The sequence below is a fragment of the Elephantulus edwardii genome, unplaced genomic scaffold, assembly GCF_000299155.1.
Source record: "Elephantulus edwardii isolate Elephantulus edwardi_28Jun2011 unplaced genomic scaffold, EleEdw1.0 scaffold00127, whole genome shotgun sequence".
Classification (NCBI taxonomy): Eukaryota; Metazoa; Chordata; class Mammalia; order Macroscelidea; family Macroscelididae; genus Elephantulus; species Elephantulus edwardii.
The window spans coordinates 9,358,597-9,379,933 of NW_006399877.1; the positions used below are offsets into that span (position 1 = coordinate 9,358,597).

A 21,337-nucleotide genomic window follows, 5' to 3' on the forward strand; every position below is an offset into this window, starting at 1 on the left:
CCCAGTTCTGCATCCCTAGAAATGGAGCTCGGGTAGGAGCCATGGACTTCCCCAGAACACAGACCGCTCAGAATCCCTACCATTTGCCAGGGCAGGTACCCAGTGCTGGGCAAAACCTAAAGGGTGCCTCCTTCAGGGGCTAGAGGCTGGCAATGCCTAGCCTGCCCTCACCAGATGGGGAAAGAGAATCAGAGGGATCACCAGTCAGTGCACATGATTGAAGGAAGCTCCCGAGATTTAGGCCACTGACTGGAAGTCGTACTAATAAACCCCTTTCTCTGGGCCAACTTTCCTTCTGGTTACAGTGTGTCCTGGCATGTGTTCAAATGTGACAGTGACCCCAAAAAGCTGTGCCAAGGGAAGCTCAGTGTGGAGTGTGCGTGGAGCCAGCTGCCCTGAGGACTTATCCCAGGAGCACTGCTTATGTCTACCCTCTCGGTAACATCCTCCTCTGAAGTTCTCACCTGGGCTTTTCCTCTCTGCCTGACTGCTCACCACACAGGGGGTTCTTGCGAATGGTCAGCTGCACTAGCGCACTGGCCAAAGGTGTGACAAGGTCTGTGTGTGATGAGGCTGGAAGCTCCATAAATGCAGGTCATGTCTGGTTTTACTGCCTCCAATGTCTAGGACACAGTCAGGGCTGAGCCCATGAAGCTGACATCAGGGCTGGGTTTATGTATTTATTTTTTTAATTTTTTTTCCTCCCCCTCTACTAGTTGAAGACAGCTTCTCACCTCATCCCAAAGATTTGGTTATTTCATCTGCTGGATGCAGACTTCCCGACTGTATCAGGAATGGCCAGGCAGGACATATCTCATTTATCCCAAATGCCACCTGAGGACTGAATAGGCAAACTTAACTGTCTTGGCATACTGGTTCCTAGGGACAGACAGCCCAGAAGGTAGTAATGCATGTTATGTTTAGGTGTGCGAAATACGGTCTCATACAGCGCCACATTTAGGACGGGCTTAATAAAAAACCCATAAAAGGTCTGTGAGTTTGGCCCTGACGATGAGATACAAGGCAGCCCCGGAAGCCCTGAAGAAACAGTACTAACCCAGAGGCTTAGTCTCAGAGTCCTGATACGTCTACTCGACTCACTTTCTTCCCATGCCTGACTGGGGCGAGGAACCCAACTCCTCCAGCTGCGACCCCTCTCTGGAGCTCTCACTGGAGCGCTGTTCCTCCGCAGCGAAAGCACATCTGCCCAACAGGAGGGACCTGAAGCCACGCTCCGAGAGCGAGTCCCTCCCAAACCTAAGTCCTCTCTTCCCCAGCTCGGCAGCCACCTCTCCAATAAAAGGGTTCGGGCCCCCCTCACCACCCGGTCTTCAGAAAGTCACCTGTCCACGCACCTCTCGCAGCAGAGCCTGGACAGAGCATGTGCACGCACTGCCCTCTGACCTCACCAGGCTCTTCACGTGACACACTGGGGTCACACGTTGCAGCACGACCACGATGCTTAACTTTTCTGGACGAACTGGACTTGCTGGCTCGCTCTTGCTGCCAGAATGCCTGGGCTCCAGTCTGCCGCTCCTTCCTCATACTCTAACCATGGGGCCTATCCCACCACTTCTTGTCTGACTTTGAATCAACAACTCAATGCTTCCGTCTCCTCCCCTGTAGTGACAGCAGAGTTACCTACACTTTCAGAGTTGGAGCATTCAGTAGCCATGAAATGTGGTAACCAAGTCTGATAATGATCCTTTTCTCTTAGCTCATTCTGACACAGCTGGGCCCTCAAGGCCAAGTGCTGAGTCCTCCACGTTGCCTTCTGTCCTGTTCCATCCCGGCCACTCTCCCCTTCAGGGATCTGTGTTTCAGTCCACCGCTGCCTTTCTCATCACGGGCACTAAATACACAGGCACACCTTGCTTGTCACACCTCATAGATGGTTTGGTTTTGGTTGTTTTTCAAACAAATACAGGTTTGTGGCAACCTGCAGTGAGCAAGATTACAGGTGTTATTTCTCCAACACTATATGCTCACTTTGTGTGTCTGTCACATTTTGGTAATTCTCACAATATTTCACATTTATCCTCTTGTTACCGCAGACTCAGAAAACTGCAGCACAGTGTAACTGTCCCTCTTCTAAGCCCTAGGACACCTACTTTCCCGCGATACTCCCTTTACGGCAGTGGCCTGGAAGCTAACCTGGGGCCTGCCTTGCCGGAGAGGCAGGCTTCGCCACTCCTGAGCTACGTGGTCAATGAACCCATTCAAAGGCAGGGCTGAGGGGGCCTCTAGACCTTTCTTTCCCACAGGTCGGCGTCTACGCACCAGCACCTTTGGACATAGCTGTCAATGAGTCATGTACCTATTACCATGGAACCCTATCCAGCTCATAATTGCTTCATGATGATATATCTGTACAATTTCTAACATACAGCATCAGGTCACTGCCACAAAAGGCTACTTTTACTGTGGTTTACAGCATAAATCCTATGTGGAGGCGCAATAATACAGACAGATAAAGATGACTTTCCACCCTTTATAGGTGAGAAACGGCGGCTAAATGAGTGGCGCAGCTGGGATTTGAACCCATGCAGGTGCAGGCTCACCTACCGAGATCTGCGGGCATGTATGAGATTAGAAAGGCTGAACTTAATCTTAATGAAGCCATGCTGTCTCGTAGGTCCAGTTTCCTTTCCAACAACTCAGAAACCAGCTCTGTAAAAACACTTTCTAGAACCTGACAAAGGAGTAAACATCAAGTTCCAGGTTCTAACAGCCTCTCTGGTGAAAGTGACCTTCTTTCATCCTGGAAAACTGGAAATATATGCTGGCCTTCTTACCCCTTCCCATTCATTTAAATCCTCAAAAACAGAACAGTCACACGTGACCCCAGGTTAGCTCCTCACTCAAACCGAGGTTCTCAGACACATTCAGAGCCCCAGCTTCACCTTCCTTTCAGGAACCTACACCTGTTCGGGGTCATGGTGGAGGAACACTCCCCTGTATGGGGTTGTGGTTGAAATAACTTGCCCTGTTTGGGGTCACGGCTGAGCTAATCTACCCTACAGGTGCCCTGGCTGAGGCAACCTCTCCCGTTCAGGGTCATGGTCGAAGAACCCTCTCCTGTTCAGGGTTGTGGTCGAGGAACCCTCCTGTTTGGGGTCAGGGCTGAGCTGCGCGTGTCTGAAAATGTCTGTATGGAGAGCACATTTTCCGGGGACATGGTTCCTGTCACACTCTCCACACGAGTTTCCTTTTCCATCACACTCTCTGCCAAGTGACTGGGACGAGGTGGAGACAAGCCTTCAGCCTCCTGGCGTGGACTGCCTCTCACGGAGGAGCAGGAGGCTGGAAACGCGACTTCAGCGGGTCTAGGGCTCCACTGTCCTAGTGACGCACACACAGTGTCTCTCACACGCTGTCCCTCTCATGGCCCCACTCCATGGTACCCAGAGCGCTTTCTCTCAGTGCCTCGTTCATCAGCCTTCTCTTTGCGATATAATCATGATTCCTGGGGCACACAATCCGGACTCCCAAGGGTCTCTCTGATGGCTGGTGCTCAGAACCCTGGGCTACAAGGGGCAACTACTGTCCTGTCCTTCCCTTCAGCCGACAGGGCTGCTTTCCCACAGGGAACCAATCATCATCGGTTTCTCTTTCGGGAGAATGAATTTAAAGCAGCCACTCCAACTGGGATGAAACTGAGCAGAGTCAATGCGGGCTGTGTGCGCTTGTGTGCAACGTGACTGCACACCTCTCAGCCAACTGTACCATCTGCTGGGACCATGTCACCACATGGGCAGGGCAGGGCACATCCTCCACACCACAGTCGTTCCTTTCTCCTCGGATCCCCCTTGTCCCCAGGCCAGGGCCCCAGGAGCACAGCTTCCCTTCAAACAGGCGTGTCCCTTCTTGAAGCACCATCACTGCACCTTCCACCCTAAGAGATCTGCTGTTCGGAGCGGGATACTCTTCCCTCTGGGGATTCTAACACCGAGTTCTTCTAACCTACCAGTTTCAGTGATGTCCCAAACATTATAGTCATTATTCTGTTAGACTCAGATTCACTTTGTTTTCCTTATATACTATCACAGAAATACCGGAGACTTTATCTGACACTCCTGGCATTCCTCCTACTTGTTTTGAAACATAAATCACCAGGTACTTCTCAGACTGAATTCTCCTTCAGCATAAAACTCCCTGTCAGGCCCTGGCTTTCACCCACCTTCAGGGCAATTGTTTCCTCTGAGGTACTTATTTTACCCATGGCCAAGCCTCTTTGCAACCATCAAGCTGAGTGTTCCCAAGAAAAACGGCCACTGCCCATACTTACAGTGACTGGTCTCTGAGCACGGTCATCTACGTTTCGTGTCCTAAGTCCCAACTCTTTTACAACAACAGTGTGAAATACTCCCTTAGTTAGGCTGTGAAGAGTGGACCTTTTATCTAAGGGGATGCAGTATAGAAAGGCTTGTCCCCACTGTGAAAGCAGCACTCTATTTATGTGCTTTAAATAGCAGAGTCTAGCAATTAAAACAAAAAAAATGTGCGTGTCATGCAATGGAGGCACAGTGTTTGTTCCTTTAAATTATGCAGCTATTTGAGGGGAGGGGATGATACAAAGTACTGTGAATAGCACAGCTGGTTCTGCTTCCCGCCCCAAAGAACACGCTCTGGTGTCAGGATGAGACAGGGGAGTGAGCCCACTGTCCCCTTGACCTGTCACACATAGGTGGACATCTCTGTCTTAAATGTTTCTGTATTTGAAGCCAAGTGTAGAACAAACCAGTGATTACAGAGCAACACTGTTGCAGAAAGCGGCTGTCAGACACAGTGTGTACCTGGATCCTATACGTAACAGGAAATTTAGGGGTTAGAGCATTGTTTGACCACATAGAACTTTCGTCTTTCAGATAAGACTTCACAATTGAAATGTGTCCACCCCTTTCTGGACGTGCGACCAGTCGCCTCTCTGCCCACTAGAGGGCAGGCGTGTGTAGGCCAGGAGTGCAGAGGGGCTCAGGGACAAGACTCGCAAGTCTGTTTAGGATTGGACCACCGTTGCCAGTGTTACCTTGAATGTAGCAAATGCATCAGAAGCTATGTCAAACGTTGACATCTCCACATATCTGAAGAAATCGTAGAACTGTTCTGACCACAAAATGATTTTTGCAAGCGGTTCGTGCCTGATGCATTCTCGTAACATGATTCCACAATTTAGAGCTATTTCTGGAGACTCATACCTGCAAAAAAGAAAAAAACAGCCATGGTTGCTCCAACATGGGACACCTCAAATCTTTAGAACAGGGAGTTTTCGGACGCATGTCCTGACTAAGCGGGGGGTGGGGAGAGCAAGAGGGAGCAGTTCTACTGGAGTTTCCACTGAGGGACGGATGGGTGAATGGACACACACCACACACACACACTCTCTCTCTCTCTCTCTCTCCCTCTCTCTCGCAGGTGATGACCACTTCACCCACAGGACTGCAAGCCCCGAGAACGCACCAAGCCAGCTGCTCAGTGTGAACACTCCGAGAACTGCAGGAAATACTGATGCTCACAGCAGCCGGGAGAGGCTGCACTGACTGCTGCCGTCAGGTGTCATCGAGTCGGCGACCCAAGGGTGACCCCTGCCCTACCCAGCGGCGTCCTCACATTCCGACACAGCAGAGCCACTGCTGCAGCCATCGACGTTACTGACCCGGCTTCAGTCACTGCACTGGCTGCTCGCGCTGTCCCGGGAGCGCGTGCCAGGCCTTCCTGTCTGCTCCGAACCTCCCACCGTCGGAGGCATCAGTCCTTCTCAACGCTCCTTCCACACGTCCCAGGGGCACTTCCCTTCCCCCGCACCGCTGCACTGACTCGCCACCTGGATCCCACAAAGGTTTACAGTCTTCTCCCACGCTCTGCCCTTCCATGGCCCAGGTGCACAGTGCCTACCTCCATCTGCCACCTCTGGGACGTTGCTGGGCACTGCTACCCAGCTCTTAGCATGTGCCACTATCTGGTAGGGAAGGGGCCTGCACATCTACAACAACAGGTCTCAGATCTCCGACCCCAGCACCAGTGACCCCCTTGGGACACCATGTGTATCAAAATTTGTATTACTTCAAAGAAGAGGTTTTTACCATCTCATTCAAAATGCCTTTCATTACTAAAACAACATGGATTCAATAAAAAGTTGAAAATAGAAAAGAATTTGGTTTTGAAAGGTTAGCAAATAAATCCCACGGATGCGCTAAACAGAGAGGGCAGGGCTGTGGGCCAGGTGTCCAGGTCTGCCCCAGGGGACAATGCCAGCTCCTCCACCACAAGCTTCCAGGTGACCCCTCACTGCTGCTGGTCACACCGAGACATGCCCCCAGAATGTCCTGTTTGCCCTGGCATTTTCTAAGGCAGCTTAAGTGTCCGTCTTGGAATAACTCTGTCTTACTGACTGATCCTGCAGGATTTCTTATTTGGGTCTACACCCAAGCTCGTCACTGAGCAACACTCTTTTGTCTCACTGTGGCATGGCTCTTGGTAAGTGCTGGGGAGCTGACTAAGGCTCGGGACCCTAGGAACGACGGGCCCTGTCCTACCCTGTGCTGTCCTCAGGATCTCCGCCATGCTCCTGGGTGATTAAAATGTTTGTTCTCCAAATGCCTGATGATCTGTCACAGGCAGGAGGCTAGCAGGACAGGGAGGGGTAAGGTGGTTTGGTATAACAAGCTGGGTAGGTTTTGAGAGAGACTTGACAAGCTGGTCTTAATAAACCATAAACCAGTGAGCACAAAGCAAGCAGTGATGCTGCACAACCCATTAGCTCTGGAGGGGAGAGCACATTCACGTTTAACGTGTCAGGAAAAATTACTGCAATCAAATGCAGTGCGACACCAGCAAAAAGACAATTTTAAATGCATACAAACATAACAAAAGCCAAACCTGTTGTCACTGAGCTAATTCCAACTCCCAGTGATGTCACAGGACAGAGCAGAACTGTCTCACAGCGTCAAAGGCTGTGCTCTGCTCGCTTAGTGCATTACGTGTGGAGTGCTAATGGAAATACCAGCAGTTCAAATCCACCAACTGCTCCATGGAAGATGGGCGGTCTCTTCCCATAGCTGCAGCCTTGAACACGTGACAGATGAACGCCATGCCCTGCATCTCCTCGATGGTACCAAGCACTCTCCACACCTGTCTCTTGTGCATCAGCTGGTACCACAGTCCTACACTGTAACCATCTGCTTAGGCTAACGACACTTGGACGTCAGACATTGTGAAGAGCAAGCCTGCCTTCCTACACCGAGTGGCAGCTGAGGGTGCTTAGATCCCGCACCCCCACGGTTCCTCACTGGCAAGCGCTGACAGCCAACACTGGGTAGATGCACATGCACAGCGACCACATGGCCAAGAGCGTCAGATCCCGCTCGATCCTACCCCTCCTCACAATCACCGTGAGCCTACTGCTGCAGCCCCTGCACCAACCCAACCTGCTGAAGGTCTTCCTCTATCCTGGCTTCTAAGGAGCACTTTGGCTGAATTGCTTTCAAGACCGATTTCTTCATTCTTCGGGAAGTGCACAACATACTTACTATTCTTCACCAATGCTGTAATTTAAAAGCATCAACTCTTCAGTCTTTATTTTTCTTATTTCTTATCAAGTAAAACGTGCATGAGATGGCTACAGAAGCCATGGTTTCGGTCAGGCTCAGCTTCGCTCTCCAGGTGAGTTTTGCTCCTGTACACTCTAAAGAGGTCTTCTGCAGCAGAGATGCCCAACATGTCAAGGTTTCCTGAAAACTGCTTCCATAGTTGCTGATCAGAGAACCAAGGAAAATGAAATTCTGGACAACCTCAGTGTTTTCCTTTTCACTGGCAGAATAAAACCCCAAATCAACCTACTGCCTGAGTGAACTCTTGACTCAGAGTGACCCCAGGGGACAGAGTGAAACCACACGGTCCCCCAGCTGTAAGGTCTACGAAAGCAGACTGCCACTTGTTCTGCCTGTCAGCTGGTGAGTTCTTCTCACTGACCTTTGGGTTAGCAGCCAAGCACTTTAATCGCTGTGCCACCACTGTTAACTCCCCACCCTCAAATAGCTACATCAAAGTCTTTATAGCTTAAGCAGATGATTACACAAAATAGTCTCAACAAATTAATTAACAAAAGCACAAAATGTACAAAGGCTCCTTGACCTGTTTCCAAGCCTGAGGCACCAAATGTACAAAACAAACAAAGGTTATCTAGAGCCAGGAAGCGACCAAAGATAACAGGATTCTGACACAGGCTTGAGGTGCCACCCTGGGGAATATGGCCAGCAGGCCAACATGGGGCCGTGAGGCACACACGCTTGAGTCTGCAACACATGAGTCACCACTGGTCTCCAAGGGAAGACAATTGACTAGACACCAACTGATAACAGAAAAATGTGACAGACAGGAAGAAGCCAGCATTTAGTCCTTTTCCACAGAGAGGTTGAGAGGTTGTCTCTTGGGATAACTCAATGATTGGTGTGGAAAGGCTTTTTCTACATAGAAGCAACACATTTAATATATGGACGACCTTTAGAAATTCTGAATCTAGGTGATGCCGAAGCCATGAGGTGGCAGTTGATGGGCACTTTCTAACAGACAGATTACACTGACAGAAGCTGAATGCACTGAAGGGAATCACTATGACCAGTGCGACAACCAGTGGGACAACAGGAAACGCACAACCCGACCCTGGAGACAGCACAGAAAGAATTCTGCCCAGCCCCACGAAAAAGCAAGGATAACTTGATCGAACTCTAGGTCTAATTCCCAATTTAAAGAAATAAGGGGCTAGAGGAGCATATTAAATGAACCCACGGGGATGCAAATCCAGAAGGTGATTTTTCTGTAAAGGACTAACTGTTCACCAATGTTAAAAAGGAGGCGGGGGGCGGTGTATGTGTGACAGGACCAGGCAGTGAAGAGTCCACGCCAGAGCAGCTGCAGGGCTGGTTCAGAGCGGTGCTACAGTGACTGTCCAATGACGGGGTGTGGACATGAAGGGCACAGGAAACCGTGCTGGACACTGAATCACGCCAGGCTCGTGGCTCCGTGAAGGAACCGCCCCTGTCACGTACAGATGTGCTGTTCCCTGTAGGGTGGCAGCGAGAGGAAGGATGCAGACTTAAGAGCTGCGGAAGCTGCTGACGGGGATATTAGTCCCTCCAATTCTAGGTGCGTGTGCGTGTCTGTCTTCAGCGTGCGCGTGTCTTCAGCGTGCGCGTGTCTTCAGCGTGCGCCTGTCTGTCTTCAGCGTGTGCCTGTCTGTCTTCAGCGTGTGTGTGTCTGTATTCATAATAGAAGCTGAAGGAAGGGTGGAGAGAAGAGGGTGGCCCCTGCAGGGTCCCACAGCAGCTGCACCTCTGTGCCTCTCCTCCCTCACTGGGGACTCTGCTTGTGCTAGCTCAGACGAGCACTTTTCTCAAGTCTTACTTAATGGTGTTTAAAAGTGTTCATATTGTATTCCTGGCTAAGTACGTGTTAAACTAACTTAGATGGCACTAGTGGCCCAGTGAATTAAGAACAAGGGAGTACTGGTGGCCTAGTGCTAAGAAGCTGCACTGCAATCCCAAAGGCTGTTGTTGTTATGTGCCGTCAAGTCGCCTGCAACTCATAGCGACCCTATGTACAACAGCCCTAAACTCCGCTCTGTCCTGTGCCAATCGCACTGTCTCTGACACTCCCATCCCAATTATCCCAGTCACTGAATCAATCCACCTCATAGAGGGCCTTCCTCTCCTGCGCCGTCCCTCCACCCTCCCAAGCATGATGTCCCTCTCTAAGGACCGGTCTCTCCTCACAACATGTCCAAAGTAAGTTAGACAGAGCCTCAGAATCCTTGCCTCCAAGGAGCCACCCCGTTTAACCCTCTCCAGGACAAATCTGTTTGTTTTCCTAGCAGTCCATGGTATTCTCAATACTCTTCTCCAGCACCACAGCTCAAAGGCATGCTGTTCAAATCCCAACTGCTCAATGGAAGATAGATGGACAATCTCCTCCTGTGCAATAACTGCCTCTGAAAGCCCACTGGAAAGTTGGTTCAGATCCACTGCCACAAATAACATCAAAATCATAAACCACCACCACCACCAATTTCTAGAGGTTTTGTTTCTATGGAAAAAGCAGTAGTGGCTTTATATTTTTCATTTTAAAAGCAGTGGCTTTAAAAAAAACCACAGAGACTGCTCTGAGCACACACCGCCCTGCCACTCCCTGTGCACACAGGTAACTCTGGATGGATTCAAGCAGCGTCTAGGACCTCTGACGGGCAGGAACAGGAGACAGCCACCTGAGCACAGCAAATGCACTCCCCACACTCCTGCTTTGTCTCAACAAGCATGAACTTGGCGAAGTGTAAAGCACAGATAGGATCTGAGTGGAAGCTCTGGGACAAGGCAGAGAGCAAGCTGATTCATGTCAACCCCCATGCCAGTCACACCCCCACCCCTCAATCTCACAGAGGACGCAGAATGCACTCAGACAAAGGTGTTCACCGGGAGTCCCTGGGGCTCACCGACCCTGGACACATCCCTCTCACCTCCCCCCCCCCCAGGCCCCTATCAGTCAGATTTGCTTTGTGAATTCTCCATCTCACAAGTCACCTAAATGTTAAACTCTCATTTGTTGGGCAATGTTCATTCAATAGCGTAAAAGCTGAATTTGCAGGCAGGGAGTATGTTAAAGATCTGTGAAGAAGAAGCAGGCCAAATGGCTGTCACCATTCTAGCTCTGCTAACACAACAGTTCACAAGACGTCTGCACTAAGTACATAAACGTTAATACATTGTACGTACCCTTTCAATAACATGAACAAAATATTCTGTTGGGTGCAGATGTATTCAACAGTAGGAGTTCTTGTACCAATTTGTCTTCTGAGAATATTGTTGAAAATTTGAGCCACGTCTTTTTTGCCCTATTAGGAATAAAATCATTAAAATCTTTACCTGACTGAGCAGACACAAATGCCGACCCACCCTCCCAAATAAACTCACAAAAAAGCACTGCATATTTATACCGATGACTGAATATCTGACTTGAAAACATTCCGACACTAATATCTTCTTTTTCTCCATTTATACTTCCAAATTCTATTGTTAACACGAGTAATGTGTAAAAGTAACATCTCACTACATTTCATATACAACTTTCACCATTTCTAACTTTAAAAAAAAATCTCATGCTGACTCAGATATGAACAAGGAAACCTATAATAAACTTACAACGCAGAGGTTTGAATTCACCTAAATGGAACAAGCCGTTTCAAATAAGATTCTCGCTCAAGCTGCACCCTCCACTTTCCTTTTATGTTGAAGGAGAAGGGAAGCGAACAGTTACTATCTCTGCACGTGCAGTAACAATGAAGGAATTCTGGAAGAAGCTTAGCTGGAATGTCAAGTTGACTCTCTCCCCTTTAACTGGGTCTAACAGGAAAAACTTAAACTTTACGTGGATTAATAATGAAAACGTTGAGTTCTCTCGGGGGGCAGCAGTTTGGAGATGAGAATTTAACTATGCCATCATCTTATCAAACAGAGGCGCACGGCTGCCATGTAGGGAACGTAAAACCAGAAAGGTACAGGAGAAATTAAGCAGATGGGAAAACTGACCCTAAGACATGCCTGGAACGGCCGCCGGCAGGAGTGAGGGAACGCTGGCTCCCCAGCGCCCAGCCTGCAGCGCATACAGGAGATCAACACGGCCGGTACAGTAATGGCAGTGTCTAAGAATTAATCTCAAGAACACGTGGTTTTGTCTCCAAAGTTCAAAGTAAATGCTAAATTCTGTGTCCAGGTGGGAAGCAGGGCGAGTGGGGCTGACACAGGAGGAGCTAGATGTTTCAGCCCATACCCAACTTGTCAGAAGAAAGAAAAACTACTGCTTGAATTGAATAACAACACTATTAAAAAGATGAAATCAGTTATGGACACTAAGATACCTTAGCTCCTCTATTTGCTCTGCAGTAGGATAGGGGTAATATTTCGGTTTCTCTCTTGATAAAATATTTTGTTATTAATATTGCTTGGAAGCATGGAAGGAGGGACAATGCAGGAGAGAGAGACCCTGGATGAAATAGTGTGACACACTGACTGGGGTAATAGGAGCTGGTGTGTTGGAGACCGTGAAATTGGCTCAGGATAGGGCAGGGTTCAGACCTACTGTGCACAGGGTCGCAGGCACCTAACAACATTCAAATTACCTGTATGCTCCAACCCTATGCTTCTCCTCAAACTTACATTTCATTACATGTCCATCATTTTCTCTCTGTAACAAGGACCTGTTGTTCAGGCATCTGACCAGACATCTAGCCACCACTCAGGCTGATGAACACAGAGTAAGACCACGATTGAGAGGCAGAGAGATGACTTCCCTGGTCACACAGACTCGCTGCCAGCACTGCTGCTGCCAGACTGAGCTGGGGGCCATTCAGACTGCTGTTCAGGGCCATTTCTTACGGCGAGATTTACTGTGACTTAATACAGCCTGGTCCAGTTGTAGAAGCTTGGACAACAATCGCAAACACCTACCAGGTCCTGGCAGGAAGGGCACCTGTACACAGCTGGCTGTAGGAGGGAAGCACGCTGTGCCGTCAGTGGAGGCCCCATGATTCCCACCTTAGAGGAACCACAGACCAAGAACGTGGCTGAGGTTAGGTCCACAGGTGCCAAGTGAACACCACATCTAAAAGCACTGTGAGCAACGGACACTGGGCCAGGCGAGGCCTATGGTCTCTGCTGTTGTGGCCTTTTAACAGGTAAAATCAACAGACACAGCAAACCTGCCAATGCCAAAATCTGAGAGGAAGACACCTTTCAGAGACCGAAAACAGAAATATTTCTCATTAGAACAAATGATAGAAAAATGCTAAAACTGCACCCTGTTATCAGCGGGGAAGCGTGTGGATCCTGGAAACAGAGGACACCTCTGGGGAGTCCTGAGTCTCACAGGTTTCCTCCCACACGGGGTGTTCTCTAATACCTGTCAACCTCCCAAATCCTCACTTTCTGTCATCCTCTCCTTAAGGTTATTTGTTATTACAATTAGATTATTAAGAGTCAGGGAGTATGGATAGGATGCAAAACATTACTGTACTCTACATTTAACACTTTTTTAAAAACATTACTTAAATAAAAAGTTATAATGATCAGCTCAGAAATCCCACATACAACCCTGTGAAACTGGGGGTAGGTGCCCTGGAACGGGCCTGAGGCCCTGGGGTTCTTGCTCCTGCTCTGAGTCCAGGGGGCTCTACAGAAACGTTACAACACATCCAAGGAGAGAAATGCAGGAAAACGAACTCCAGTCTGGTTCTGTTTTGGAAAAATGGGAAACGTGTCTCTTACCTCAAAGTCAATGAGCTGTAGGTCGGCGACCAGGGTGCCGAGGAGGCCGCTGTTGTACAGTTCTTGCGCGAGCTGGGCCACAGCTTCCGTCTGAGGCTCCTTCTCGTTGGTGCCATATAGGATTTCTTTCATGGCAACCAAGTTTTTGGAAACTTCTTCTGTAGCCTAGTTTTGGGACAAGAAGGAAAACACGAATTTTTAAAAAACAGAACATACCTCCATTTGTTAAGAATGTTTTTCTCTACAGAACCTTGTCAACATGCAGGGTTGGGCCAGCCCCACCGCACCCTCAGATGTAGGTGTGGAACCCCCGCATAGTGGACAGGGAAAAGGCTCCCCAATACCCCAATTCCTCCTCCAGTGGGGGGACATCACGGAGGAGGAGCTGCGAGGACTCTGGGTGTGGACAGCCCCTGACAAGTGACGCTTGGGTGGGAGATGAAGATGAGGGTGGGAAGAGATCCCAGGGTGGGCAGGGGTGGGGGAGGAAGGCACAAGAGCAGAGAGGAGCCAAGCGGGCGTGAGCAGGTGCCGCTGGATTTATGACCAACATGGAGGGATGGGAGCAGCTACCCAACTTTTTTTTTTTTTTTAAATTGAAATAATAGGAATTTTCTTTGAACTTTGTGTTTACAATATTTTTGTTCCAGGATTAAAAGCAGATTAATAGCAAATTTTATTTTTAATTAATATTTATTACCCATATCAATATTTTTATCATACACACTGTGTTTCATGCATGTACATTTGTGTTATGTAATCTTTCTTCATTTTTATTATTAATTTTAATGAAAATTTAGAGAGATTTTGCATTTCCAAGAATTCACTGTTGCACTTTTCTCCCTGCCTACCTCTCCCCTCCAGTTCGCTGTTCCAGTCAAAGAAAAACTCTTTCATTGTTATACAATCCCTCCCTCCAAGTTCACTCCACTTCAGTCCAGCCTTCGTTCTGGACTCCTGTCATGACAATACCTAATCATATATCCCTTTTAAACAGTTCTCTCCCTCACCTGTTTCAATTCAATATATATCATTCCTCCCCTCCTTTTCTGTCTTCCCTCAACCCTGATGTCAGTCCCATTTTACAACAGTGGCACTATGTAATATTTGCCCTTTTGTGACGGAGATACTTCACTCAGCATAATGTCCTCCAGGGTCATCCATTTTGAATAATATTGCATGAGTTCCTTGTTTTTCAATGCAGTGTAGTATTCCATTGTGTGAATACACCACAGCTTCTCTAACTATTCATTTGTTGATGGGCACTTAGGTTGTTTCCAACTCTTTGCTATTGTGAACAAAGCCGTGATAAACATGGGTGTGCATATATCTGCTTGGGTGGTGGTTTTGGTTTCTTTGGGATATAGTGCAAGTAGTGGAATTGCTGGGTCAAATGGTATCTCTATTTGTAACTTTTTGAGAAAGCGCCACACCACCTTCCACAGTGGCTTCAATATTTTACACTCCCAGCAACAGTAAGTGTTCCAGTTTCTCCACAACCTCGCCAGCATTTGTTGTTTGCGATTCTGTTAAACTTTTGCTATTCTTACTGGAGTGAGATGGTATCTCATAGTTGTTTCAGTTACCTAACTCTTAAAACACAGTTGCTGCTGACACAGGGGGCTGGAAATCTTCATTATGCGGGGAGAAAACCTATCTATCTTACTCCTATGGTTTGGCTAGTGGATTTGAACTGCTAATGTTTAGCTGCTCACAAAGGCTCCACCTAGCCCTTCTTTTGGCCCTCAGCCCCTTACAGAAAAATATTCCAAATTCTTATAGAGCCCCAGGGGATCTTGTTAAAATGTAGATTCTGATTCTGCGTGTCTGGGGTGGAAATGCAAGTTCACAGCTGGGGGTGAACTGAGCAGAAGCCCTGCTGTTACCTCATCTCCTTATGTATTCATCTGCTCACCAGATTTGTCCCCTCTGAGTTTTCAAGCACCAGTAAGATTCCCATTAACAAAATCAAATAAGCGCTCTCTAGACTCCATAAGCTCCTCTCAGCTGTGCCCCACTCCCCAATGCCACCTCCTACAACGCTTGCCAGTATCCGTCATTTTTTCCCTGGTTGCTCCCGAGTCCCCCCCTCTAATCCCGAGACTTGGCTTCCACACCTCGTAGTCAGTGGCTTTTGGGAGTCACCATTTGCCACAATCCCACCTTCAGTACTAGGTGAGCTCGCAGTGGTAGGTGAGCCACTGCACCTTTTAAAATCTGTCTTTGGCGCTGTCTGTGACTCACCTTCTTCCTCCCTCTAACTCTTGGTAGAAAGAGCTCTGCGGATGTAGCAGTCCAAGTACTGCCAAGCAAAAGGCTGGTGTTTTAAACCCACCAGCTGCAACTTGAGGAAAGATGTGGCTGTGTGCTTCCGCAATCCCAGCCTCGGGAAGGCCACAGGGCAGGTCCACTCTGCCCCACAGGGTGGCTGGGAGCGGGGATGGAGCCACGGTGGGTGGGGTCTGCTGCTGAGTTCTCTCCCCTATCTTTTGGCTCACCTCCCCCACCCCTCTCCCCAACTAGACTATTTTAATACTGGGAATTCCTCAAGACAGGGTCTGGGCCTTATTTTCATCCTTCTAAGTGGTTTCATTCACCAAATCAAATGCCTGGTCAAGACTTAAAGTGGTTAAGCCTGGGGAGGGAGGGACTGGTCATCTTACCTCCTGAGCAGATGCTCAGCACAATGGGGCAAACTATTGTACCTGGCGTCACCTGAAGAGAGCGTGGCCAGCTTCACGACTGGCATCATCCCTACTCTACGGTCCTGTCTGGTCAATTCAGGGGTTTCAAAGGCAGTCTGGTTGTGAGTTACCCTGTGCTGAATCTACAGCCTAATTCTCAGTGACCTCACACTTTTTCCTACAGGAAGAATAAGACAGGTGGTTTCACCTGCCCCTGCCTCTTCTTGAAATTGTGCAGACCACTTTACTTCTTGTCTCTATTCCTGACTTCTGGGAATATTTTTACAATCTATACTTTGCATTTGTTTTTTAAAAATGTGCAAGACAAATACAACAATAGAGATACAAGGTAATTTAACATATTAAAATGTTCATTATGACTGTTAAAAATGAAAAATAATCACCAACTGTGTAACTGGTTAGCAGTTCTGATGAGATTACACTCATATTTAAACAGACAGTTTTCTAAGTCTATTTCCCCTATTTTTGTGATTCCTGCCCCTCAGTACATGGATTTGAACTGCCAACCTTCAACAGTCCAGTAGTTAGATCAGGGCTGTAATCTCTCCCTCCCTCTTAACCTCTTCCAAAAAAAAGACTACAAATTCTCACAGACTCGCAGGGGGATTTCATTAAAATGCAGATTCTGATTTTGTGTTATCTAAGTGGAAACGTCACGACAAGTTGATAAAAAACATTTACAGAAAGTAAGTCTAAACAGTATCGAAGAAAGATGGCCAGAAAAGCTCTAGAACTACTTCAGCAGCAACATTTGCTTAGATCCTCAGTGAAGGCTCCACACTGATCCAGTACGCGCAGTCGTGCTAGTCTGCTCTTGACTCGGTTTCCCCTTCCTCAGTGTTCATGACCCATGGAGACTGGAACTGCACCTTTGCTTGGCCTGTTCCACGTCAGCATCCTGTCTCTCAGACCACAGCATCTCCTCTGCCACCTCCCTGCTTCCTCACCTTCTCAGTAAGCTCCCCACACCTCCAAACACTGCCCTTTTCATCCTGCTGAAGTCATCACGTCTCTCCTCGGCACAGCATGCTGAGTGCTGGGTGCTCCCGGAAACCAGCTCTGATGTCCTTTACTGATAACTTCCTCAACTTCAGCTCCCAGGGCTCTGCGCACCGCAGGAAAGTGACAGAAGCTGTGCACACATGGCTCACTACAAATTCATGCTGTTGGACTGTCTTCTACCCAGCTCCGAGACCTTCCTTCAGGCCCTTATCTCCCAACAGTGAATATTCAAAGCTTCTCCACTTTCCCAAGGACACGGTGATCTCTTGCTCAGCCTGGGCATCCAGCTTTACTCCTATGCTGAAGCGAGTTCCCAACCAAAAACTCCGGGACCACCCTATAATCTCAACTCTTTTGCCCTCTTCTCTCTCAACTCTAGTGCCAACACTAGAATCATATGGGGAGCTTTATGCTGCCTCCTCTCCTCCCTCCCAAAGCCAAAGCCAAACAAAAATTAAAAAACAAAACAAACAAAAAAAACCCACAACAAAACACCCAAAGTTAATGCTGTTGATTTTGACTCCTACTAACTAACCCCACAGGACACAGCAGAAATGCCCCAGTTGCCCATCTTTATGGAAGCACCGTGCCTTTGGTGGTGGGCTTCTCTTGAGTGGTGGGTTTGAACCACAGACCTTTTGGTTCGCATTTTAAGAGCTTTAAACAATGTACCATCAGGGGAGCTCTGGTGGCCTAGTGGCAAGAAGCTGCAACTACAATCCCACAGGCACATGGTTCGAATCCACCAGATGCTCTGCCGGGAAAAGGAGGGACAATCTCCTCCTGTACCAGTCAGATCTGATTTGACGGTACACTCACACACAAATTAAAAACAAAAACAAAAACAAAAAAAAACAAAACAAAACAACAACAACAATGTACCATCAAAACTCCTTCCAAAAGATGCGTACTCAGCCCAAACTGCTTATCAATGACAACAAGAGGAAGCCTAGCACTTTTACAGTGGAAACACTACCTTCACCATGAGAACATCCCCAGTGAGGACACAAAGAGGTACCAGGTGCCTCTTGGTATGACGCACTGAAAACACGGCATCAGTTCTATGGTCTTCCTGCCAAAAGTCCACAACTGGAATTGAATCATGAGAAAGGCTCAGCCCAAACTAAGTCAATCCAGACCAGGGCTATTCTACAAAGTCACTGGCCAATACTTTTCAAAAGTGTCTAAGTCATTCAAAGCCAAGGACGATGGAGAAAGTGTCTCAATTAAAGCCCTGCCAAATTGGTGTGAATATATGACCTTGAACTTGAATTAGGTCCCAGTCCAAGATGGGGACAGGGACAAGGACACACACATTCTTAGTAAACCAACTATCAATATCTGACAAGAGATGTATGGACTAGTTAGTAGTACTGTATCAGTGTTGTTTCCTTGATTTAGAAGACGTATTTAGGAAATATTGGGGAAGACTTCTGTAACCATTTACAGATCCGAAGAGCTCAATGATCATCTTATTGATGAATTACGGCTGATACGTTTTCTCTCTCTGCTTTAGGAAAAGGGACCCTAAGAACAAGTCATGGACTTGTCTCACGTCCCCCCATGCAATTCATCAGTGGGGAAGACTTCATGGAAATCGCATGGGTCTTACCAGACCCACATTATGTGGTGGTGCTGTTAGGGTCAGCGGATGGCTAATATAAATTTTAATGCTTAAGGTTCCAAATTCCAAATAAAGGTCTTCCAACCACTTCCTTTGCCCTGCTATCCTCTAATCTCCGTCCGTCTCTTCCTCCCTCCCTTCGTGAATGTCTGTCCTGGTTCCAGCCCACCTGGGAGTCTCAATGCTCATGCTACACTCAGACCCCTGTATCCATGGAACCTCTCTCATCCCCAGCCCCCCTCCTCTGATGGCCTACAGAAGTCACCTTCCTGTTTCAGCTCCTTGACTTCTTACTTCCTGGGTATCTCTCATCTCCCTTCCAATATGTATTTAGGGGTTTTGGGAAAGTTCACGTTAGCCGTCCCACTCCAGTGTCAAGTGGCATGAGCCTGGACCTGGGTCAAGTGGGTCCGGGGACACAGGGCTGGAGGTGGGGAGAGGCAAGGGGAAGCCAGATGAAGGCCTGAAGGTGCCAGGAAGACTGGAGAAGGTGGGAAGAAGCTGTGCAAGGCTGCAAGGCTGGTCAGAGGGCAGGCGAGGTCCTTACTCAGGGTGACCAATGGGATGCTGCAGCAGGCAGATGAGTGTGGTTCCTGCCCAGGGCAGGCAGTGGTGGGTAACACCAATCGTTAGCACCCAACTCCTGTAAGCTCTATAGTGATAAGAAGGTAACAAACTCACTGTGACTAAGACACACTAGAGTGCTTGACAGACAGAAGTAATGGGGGGGGGGGGTGCTACAAAGAGGGGGATAGTACAACGCAGATTTCACAGTCCTGGTCTTTGGACTCTAACCATGTTGGTGAGTGAGGGGTATGCTATTAACATGCTAAATCACCTGGGAGCTCCCTGTCAGCGGAACATCGTGTTCTAAGACACAGAACCTACACTTGCCTGGGCCAGTTAGCCTAATATTATGTTTCCTGGACACAGACTGCTTTGTTACCAGGAGCCAAGGGTTTTATAAATACACTGTCATGAAGAGAAGCATGTGAGAGGACCGTCCCCTCATGACAAGCCCACTCGCCGCACTGAAACATGACGTGCTTGTACTTCACTGACGAGTTTTACTTAGGGAGTGGACGGCAGATCATCTCCCTGCTCGTAGGCTGGAAGCCCCACTGAAACCTGCCCACCACGGGTGGCCCCGCTGATGCTGACACAGCTTCCAGGATGACAGCAACACACAAGTGACCACGGTGCAGCAACTGGACAACTGCGTGGGCGTGGGCACGTGCAGTCCCTGCGGCTGAGCAGAGTGTGATTCCTGGTGGCCCTGCCCGACAGAGCAGAAGGGCCCTTAGCATGTCCAGGCTGTATCTTTATAAAAGCAGACTGAGAAATGTACAGAAATGATTAAATCAGAAATTTAAAAGCCAAAAATAAAGGATGGTTAACGTCATCATCACCATCTTAGTAAAGCTAAAACGATACATCTTTTCCTCCCTATCAGACTCAAACTAAGAGAACACTGCCATAGGAATATAAACTGGCACAATCTGATTGTAAAGCAAGTTGGCAAAATGTGTAAAATCTCCCTGACTCACCCATCCAACTCTAGAAAGTTGCCCAAGCGAGAAAAGACAAACACACGAAGCTTCAAGTACAAGCAGTGTCATTTCCAACACTAAAAAGTCTTCTTTCAGTAAATTAATTAAACCATGGCATTCCCATAAAACAGAATGTGATGGCAGGCTGTAAAGCCAACAAGGAGATCAATATTAACATGAAATGACAGGGTAATGTTATAATTTTTAAAAATCAGGTTACAGAGAAGGACGCTGATCCACCGCTACCGTCTCCTTTACTCAGAAAGAGGGCAAGAGCCTGTAAGGTGTCCCACTCGGTGAAACGCACTCATTACACATGGTAGGACAATTAAGAGTGAGTTTGTTTTGCTTTTTAAAAAAATTATACTCTTTTCCCCAACATCTAACCAAAGAAAGAATTCTTGCTACAACCTATCTTGTCAGAAGTATTTATTATCTTTTTCTAAACCATGAAGTGGCAAACTTAGAGGTGACTCAGCTTTGCTAGTCATGGGACAGCACTCACAGATTATACGTAAATGAGTAGGCATACCATGTTTCAATAAAACTTTATCCAAGTGGTAGGCACAGAACTGCATACACACATGTGCAGCATATGCCAGCGTCAATTCCAGAGTAATTATGTGAGATGTCACTACGGGAGGAAATTGGGACGGTAGCTCTATGGGATTTTCAACAAAACAACAGAGATGCATCCCTGGCACATCCTTCAGTTGTACGTAAGGCTGTTTTCAATCAACTGAACCTGCATCTCCAGTCTCACCTCCCAACAGACCTCTGTTCTCCACTGCTGTAAAGTCAAGTTGTCATCTTCTGAACTCGCCGCCCTTAGGGCTGTGTTGTAGCGTGTGCTCTCTCACTCTCCTTTTCAATCCCTTCAAAGCCAACTCAAATGCCACCACTCACTCCACAGTCTCTGCGCACGTCTCCGATGAGATGCGCGCTGCCGCCACTCACTCCGCAGTCTCTGCACACGTCTCTGATGAGATGCGCACTGCCACCACTCACTCCAGTCTCTGCACACGTCTCTGATGAGATGCGCACTGCCACGACTCACTCCAGTCTCTGCACATGTCTCTGATGAGATGCGCACTGCCACCACTCACTCCGCAGTCTCTGCACACGTCTCTGATGAGATGCGCACTG

General features: G+C 48.1%; 1 protein-coding gene across 1 annotated transcript in view; it reads right to left on the bottom strand.

Annotated features, from left to right (window-relative positions):
* LOC102850201 (calcium-binding protein 39-like) overlaps nt 1-21,337 on the bottom strand; it is a 41,152-nt gene that overhangs the window by 6,990 nt on the left and 12,825 nt on the right. Inside the window, exons 3-5 of the mRNA XM_006893488.1 lie at nt 13,311-13,475; nt 10,764-10,882; nt 5,030-5,198 (exon numbers count right to left, since the gene is read on the bottom strand). Coding sequence (XP_006893550.1) covers nt 5,030-5,198; nt 10,764-10,882; nt 13,311-13,475 — 453 coding nt within the window. The remainder of the gene's footprint in view (nt 1-5,029; nt 5,199-10,763; nt 10,883-13,310; nt 13,476-21,337) is intronic.